At 52.8% G+C, this 6,314-nt stretch overlaps 1 protein-coding gene across 1 annotated transcript; it reads right to left on the bottom strand.

Annotated features, from left to right (window-relative positions):
* Window positions 1–3,478: 3,478 nt before the first annotated feature.
* ACTA1 (actin alpha 1, skeletal muscle) lies at window positions 3,479–6,314 on the bottom strand. Its single transcript, XM_016940594.3, has 7 exons — window positions 6,224–6,314; window positions 5,209–5,349; window positions 4,778–5,102; window positions 4,504–4,665; window positions 4,228–4,419; window positions 3,955–4,136; window positions 3,479–3,876 (listed from the first exon to the last, which is right to left on the bottom strand). Exons 2-7 carry the CDS (start codon window positions 5,335–5,337, stop codon window positions 3,733–3,735), a joined length of 1,134 nt encoding a protein of 377 aa, XP_016796083.1. The 5' UTR covers window positions 5,338–5,349; window positions 6,224–6,314; the 3' UTR covers window positions 3,479–3,732.

Raw genomic sequence — 6,314 nt, 5'->3', positions numbered from 1 at the left:
GTGGTGGTACATGCTTGTAGTCCTAGCTACTTGGGAGGCTGAGGCAGGAGCATCATTTGAGCCCAGGAGTTTAAGGCTGCAGTGAGCTATGATCACATTACTGCACTCCAGCCTGGGCAACAGAGCTAGACTCTGTCTCTAGAAAAATAAAACAAAAAACCAAGAAGCTGGGCAATACAATAGTTCACTAACCCTTTGTACGTTCTGCCACATCTGAGGTGAATGCAATAGACCATGGGACAGATGCAGCAGGAAGGACCTTGATATCCCCAAATTCTAACCTCCAAAGGTTTAAATGAGAGAGCCCAGGGTGTGCCCGAGTCCTGAGACCTTTCATTCTTTTTTCTCCATCCTAGTCCCACGCTTTAATCTGGACACACTGTCTCTTTCCATTTTCTTCTTTCCCCTATCGTTCTCCTCCTGTACAATAGTAATATAGATTTAGTAGGGAAAAATTTTAGTGGCAACTTAATGAGCTTTTATGAGAAGGAAATAAGTCCAGTTAGAGCCTTGATGAGTCCTGTTTCCACATCTAAGGAAGCACGATAAGCAATAGGTGGGGGGAATCCCTGTGGCCTTCACTTCTCTCACAGCTCTAAATGGATTCTCTGAGAGGGCTTTTCGGTGGGAAGTCTGCTATGGCATATCCCCTCTGCAAGGCCCAGCACAGTGTTGCCACGCAGGGTCTTGGTTCTTGTTACCACAAACACCTGTGTAGCTGCTGAAAATAGTTACTTCTGTCCTCATGCAGTACAAATATTTGTATATGTTCTAGATTGTTTTTAAAGATTCATTCCTGACCACGCCACACCACAGAAAAAATCCTCTTTCAGGCCTAATATTGGTAACACAATTTACAAAACACCTGTAGCCACAACCCAATATGACAGCAGAAAAGATAGGGAATACTAATAAAATGCAAGATGCTTGTTTCCTTTTAGAGAAGTGTCAGAAAAGAAATGGCATTTTTGGCCAGGCGTGGTGGCTCATGCCTGTAATCCCAGCACTTTGGGAGGCCGAGGCAGGCAGATCACTTGAGGTCAGGAGTTCAAGACCAGCCTGGCCAACATGGTGAAACCCTGTCTCTACTAAAAATACAAAAATTAGCCAGGTGCGGTGCACACCTGTAATCCCAGCTACCGGGGAGGCTGAGGCAGGAGAATTGTTTGAGCCCAGGAGGCAGAAGTTGCAGTGAGCCGAGATTGAGCCACTACACTCTAGTCTGGGTGACAATGCGAGACTCCATCTCAAAATAAATAAATAATAAATGATATTTTTTAGATTTCATGCATTTCCAGTGAAAACATGTAATTTATAATTTTTGCACTTATTTTTGGTAAAACAGTAATGTCAATGATGGGTTTTAAAAATTGGCGCTTGACAAAATACTATCACAGTGTATTGAAAACTTCTGTCAGTTCTAAATGATTATGAGTCATTTACAGATTATGATCATAGGAGAAATAGATCTTACATATCTTACTTAAATCCCAATTGATTTAGGGTTCTGGTTCAAAAATCGTTAGCATGACAGTCAGCTAACACAGGTAATAGTGATATTTTACCAGGCTGCTGGCTACATGAATGAATTTATTTATTTATTTTTGAAACAGGGTCTCACTGCACCCAGGCTGGAGTGCAGTGGCATAATCTTGGCTCACTGCAAGCTCTGCCTCTTGGGGCTCAAGTGATTCTCCCACTTCCGCGTTCCGAGTAGCTGGGACTACAGGTGCACACCACCATGACTAGCTAATTTTTGTATTTTTAGTAGAGGCAGGGTTTCACCATGTTGGACAGGCTGGTCTCGAACTCCTGGCCTCAAGTGATCCGCCCACCTTGGCCTCCCAAAGTGCTGAGATTACAGGTGTGAGCCACTGCATCTGGCCACGAATGAATTATTTAAGCTACGTGTGTGTAGGTTATGTTTGCTCAGATATGCCTTTGCATATTCAATATTACCAATATGTTAGAGTATTATTATATCAGATATATATATATGTGGTTAGTATTATCAACAAAAGCTGTATACCTCTGAAAGACTAGTATTTAGCCCATTTTTAACCTTCATCCACCCTGAGTGGGACAATACAAGGTTTTCAATGAACATGGTATTATATACTTGTTTTATTAAAATCTTAAATTTTAGCAATATTGTCAACTCTCTTGATATCTGGATTTGACAGTACCATACCTTTTGAGGCCTCAAAGATTTCTGAAGTTTTTCAATAAGCCAGAAAATGAGGGATTAAACATATGACTACGTGGCATGTAACATAGCTATTTTGTCAATTGCAGCTATAAACTTATTTACAAACGAGTTTATTACTTTGAGTCTGAATCCATTATATTTAGGGGCCACTGCTCTTGAAAAACTTGACTAGGAAACATTAAGCTCCCTTTAAGGAATAGGTATTGCACTCTCCCACAGAAATTCAAACTGTTGATAAATTTGATGCCTTTAAAACTTCTTTTGGGGGTGAGAGTGTTCCTTCTCCCCTTGCTTACCTCCCCGTCTTCCAGTGTGAGCCTCAGCTTCCCACCCCTCCGACGCTTCTTTGCTGTCCTTCTTTCTGGAGCTCTCACTTGGCCCTCCCTTGCCTCCTTCCCAGGTCCTGCACGAGGGGGTGTTTCTTTCTACCAGCAGCACCTGGTGTGAAGCAAAGGCCTTCCCCATTGGAGAGAGGCAGTGATGGTCTTCACTTGCAAATTAAAACTCATTTATTAAGCCTGGACATAGTGGCACAGACCTGTAATCCCAGAACTTTGAGGGGCTGAGGCAGAAGTATTACTTGTGGCCAGGAGTTCGAGACCAGCCTGGGCAGCATAACAAGACCCTGAGACCCTGTCTCTACAATAAAAATAAAAAACTGGCTGGACGCGGTGGCACATGCGAAAATATTAGCAACTGGGGAGGCTGAGGTGGGAGGACCCCTTGAGCTCAATTACAGGATACAGTTGGGCTCTGATCACACCACTGCTCTCCACCGTGGGCGACAGGGCGAGACCCTGTCTCTATTAAAAACAAAAACAAAAACAAAATGACTTGTTACATTGCAGAACACAACCCCCTCTCAGATCTGGAGATTCAGTAGGGGAACACCATAGGCGGAGCTGAGACGCCCTCTGAGAAACAGCTCTCCGGCCCCAGCACCATGGTCAGCGCCCGCTGCCTGAGGGGACCCAGGGCCACCAGCGGAGGCCGCCCCGGCAGTGCTGGCAACACTCGGGAGCGCTGCGCAGAGGAAGAAAGCTGCCTCGCCACACCCCAGAGGGTCAAGTCAGGCCACCACTAGCGCCAGTGACCTGGAATGGATCTGATCCACTGGGGAAACCGGCAGGGGAGCATGGGAAGATGTAAGTTTTGTCTTCCAAGGAGCCCATTCATTTGGGGTATCGTGAAAAGTGACTTACGAGGATGTGGGGGATGGGAATCCCTCTTCCTGCTCCACTCCCGCCCCAAGCAAATAAACACGACCACTTTACGCAGCTTAACAGAATGACTTTAATGCTTCTTCAAGTTTTCCATTTTCTTCCACAGGGCTTTGTTTCGAAAAATAACAAAATGAGGTAATAAGTTAATGTATGTACACGTTATAAACACTGTGTCAGTTTACGATGGCAGCAACGGAAGTTGTTACAAAGAAAGTGACTGCGGGGTGGCTGGAGCTCAGCCGCCCCCTCATTGAGAAGATTCGTCGTCCTGAGAAGTCGCGTGCTGGAGGTGGAGTGTGTCTAGAAGCATTTGCGGTGGACGATGGAAGGGCCGGCCTCGTCGTACTCCTGCTTGGTGATCCACATCTGCTGGAAGGTGGACAGCGAGGCCAGGATGGAGCCGCCGATCCACACCGAGTATTTGCGCTCCGGCGGGGCGATGATCTGCAAGACAGCGCGTGAGGTGGGGAGACCTCACCCTGGAGCCCACCCCGCCGACAGCCCGCGCAGGCCACCACCCACCTTGATCTTCATGGTGCTGGGGGCCAGCGCGGTGATCTCTTTCTGCATGCGGTCAGCGATCCCAGGGTACATCGTGGTGCCCCCCGACATGACGTTGTTGGCATACAGGTCCTTCCTGATGTCGATGTCACACTTCATGATGCTGTTGTAGGTGGTCTCGTGAATGCCCGCCGACTCCATACCTGGGGACCGCGGGGGGGAGTGTGAGCAGAAGCTCGGGGCGCCGGGGGCCGGCGGGGCCTGGGGGCCGGCGCGAGGGCGAGCGGGGCTCACCGATGAAGGAGGGCTGGAAGAGCGTCTCCGGGCAGCGGAAGCGCTCGTTGCCGATGGTGATGACCTGCCCGTCTGGCAGCTCGTAGCTCTTTTCCAGGGACGAGGAGGAGGCGGCCGTCGCCATCTCGTTCTCGAAGTCCAGGGCCACGTAGCACAGCTTCTCCTTGATGTCGCGCACGATCTCGCGCTCAGCTGCGGAGGGCAGAAGCAGGAGAGGAGCCCTCACTCAGGGGCCGCCGCCGGCCCTCCCGCCCGGGGTGCAGGGGCGCCGCGCACCTGTGGTCACGAAGGAGTAGCCACGCTCAGTGAGGATCTTCATCAGGTAGTCGGTGAGATCGCGGCCTGCCAGGTCCAGGCGCATGATGGCGTGCGGCAGCGCGTAGCCTTCATAAATGGGCACGTTGTGGGTGACGCCGTCGCCGGAGTCCAGCACGATGCCTGTGCGCGCGCGGGAGAGAGTGAGTGGCTGGGGGCGAGGCCGAGGCTAGGCGCTCAGCGCTAGCGGCGGGGGCGGGGGCGGGGGAGGGGACTGGGGGCAGCGGGCACTCACCGGTGGTCCTGCCGGAGGCGTAGAGGGACAGCACGGCCTGGATGGCCACGTACATGGCGGGCACGTTGAAGGTCTCAAACATGATCTGGGTCATCTTCTCGCGGTTGGCCTTGGGATTGAGGGGGGCCTCGGTGAGCAGGGTGGGGTGCTCCTCGGGAGCCACGCGAAGCTCGTTGTAGAAGGTGTGGTGCCAGATCTTCTCCATGTCATCCCAGTTGGTGATGATGCCATGCTCGATAGGGTACTTCAGGGTCAGGATACCTCTCTTGCTCTGAGCCTCGTCGCCCACGTAGGAATCTTTCTGACCCATACCGACCATGACGCCCTGCGGAGCCGAGACACCACGCACCCGTTAACGCCGCTCCGGGTGGCACCAGGCTGGGTTACGCGGGGACCCCGAGCCGGCTCCCTCTGCGGAGGGGCAGCCTGACCTGGTGTCGGGGGCGGCCCACGATGGACGGGAACACGGCCCTAGGGGCGTCATCCCCGGCGAAGCCGGCTTTCACCAGGCCGGAGCCATTGTCGCACACGAGGGCGGTGGTCTCGTCTTCGTCGCACATTGTGTCTAGTTTCTGCAAGGACAGGGAGACCGCGAAGAGGCGCGGTGCATCAGCGCAGAAGTCTCAGCGGCAGGGGGGTAGGCCTGGCTGGCCCCGACGTCCTCCCTCCCCAGGAACCTGGGGACATCCCCTGCCGGAGCCACTCAAATTCTGCCAGAGCGGCGACCAGGGGTTCTCTTCCCGACCTTTGCCCCGGCTAAGGGCTGCCCTGCACCAGGAAAAGGGGCACAGGGTCGTGAGACCCCACTGAGAAGTCCTCTGTCCACATAGCCAGGGGAACATGTTCCCCAAGACCTGTCCGCCCTCCCTGCCTGACACCTGCTCCAGGAGCTGGACGCTAGTGCCCATCCTCTCTGCGCCTCCCTGACCACATCTGTCACGTAGGAAGATAAGGCCTCAGCACTGCCTGCTCGCTGGGCCAACGTGAGGGTGGAAGGAGATGCCCATGGGAAAGGCGTTGGCACCCCATCCAGGGAAGAGTGGCCTGTTAGGAACCCTATGACATTTCAAACTCAGAAAGGGCCTTTTCGCCTGTTGGAAACCCAGAGTGGGTGGTCCTGGCTGCTCGCTCATTCGCTCTAGCGCTAGTTTGGAAGGGAACTGCCTCGGCGACAACTAAAGCAAAACGGTTTATCTCCCTAGGCACATCCTACATGCCAGGTAAAGGAGCCCAAAGGGGCTAGAGAAAAATTTGGAGAAGTCTAATTTCCAGAGGCTGACTGTCTTGTCTCCTTTTTAAAGCGCGTGTGGCTCCGGAGACGAGGCACAGCGCTCAGGGCGCAGGCCTGGGGCTGACCAGGTGAACCGACTGGGTTCTGCCCCGGAGTCCTTCAGGTTCCCCTCGGTAGTGCCCTGTCCCCCTGTCCCCTCCCAACTCCTGCCCTACCTGGGCGGGTAGCTACAACTGCTACTCTCGGCTCGGGCCCTGGTCGCCGCGGGAGGGAAGCGAGGCTTCACTTGGCGCTGTCCGCTGCGGT

The sequence above is a fragment of the Pan troglodytes genome, chromosome 1 (assembly GCF_028858775.2).
Source record: "Pan troglodytes isolate AG18354 chromosome 1, NHGRI_mPanTro3-v2.0_pri, whole genome shotgun sequence".
In the NCBI taxonomy this organism is placed as follows: domain Eukaryota; kingdom Metazoa; phylum Chordata; class Mammalia; order Primates; family Hominidae; genus Pan; species Pan troglodytes.
This window is presented reverse-complemented; position numbering and strand designations above follow the sequence as displayed.

What these genes read in the sequence shown, in the direction of transcription:
- ACTA1 (XM_016940594.3), bottom strand. Translation starts at nt 5,337, where the DNA reads ATGTGCGACGAAGACGAGACCACCGCCCTCGTGTGCGACAATGGCTCC. An exon ending in TGGGCCGCCCCCGACACCAG is followed by an intron (nt 5,103 to 5,208) that starts GTCAGGCTGCCC and finishes TCGGCTCCGCAG; the next exon opens with GGCGTCATGGTCGGTATGGG. An exon ending in CGCCTCCGGCAGGACCACCG is followed by an intron (nt 4,666 to 4,777) that starts GTGAGTGCCCGC and finishes GCGCGCGCACAG; the next exon opens with GCATCGTGCTGGACTCCGGC.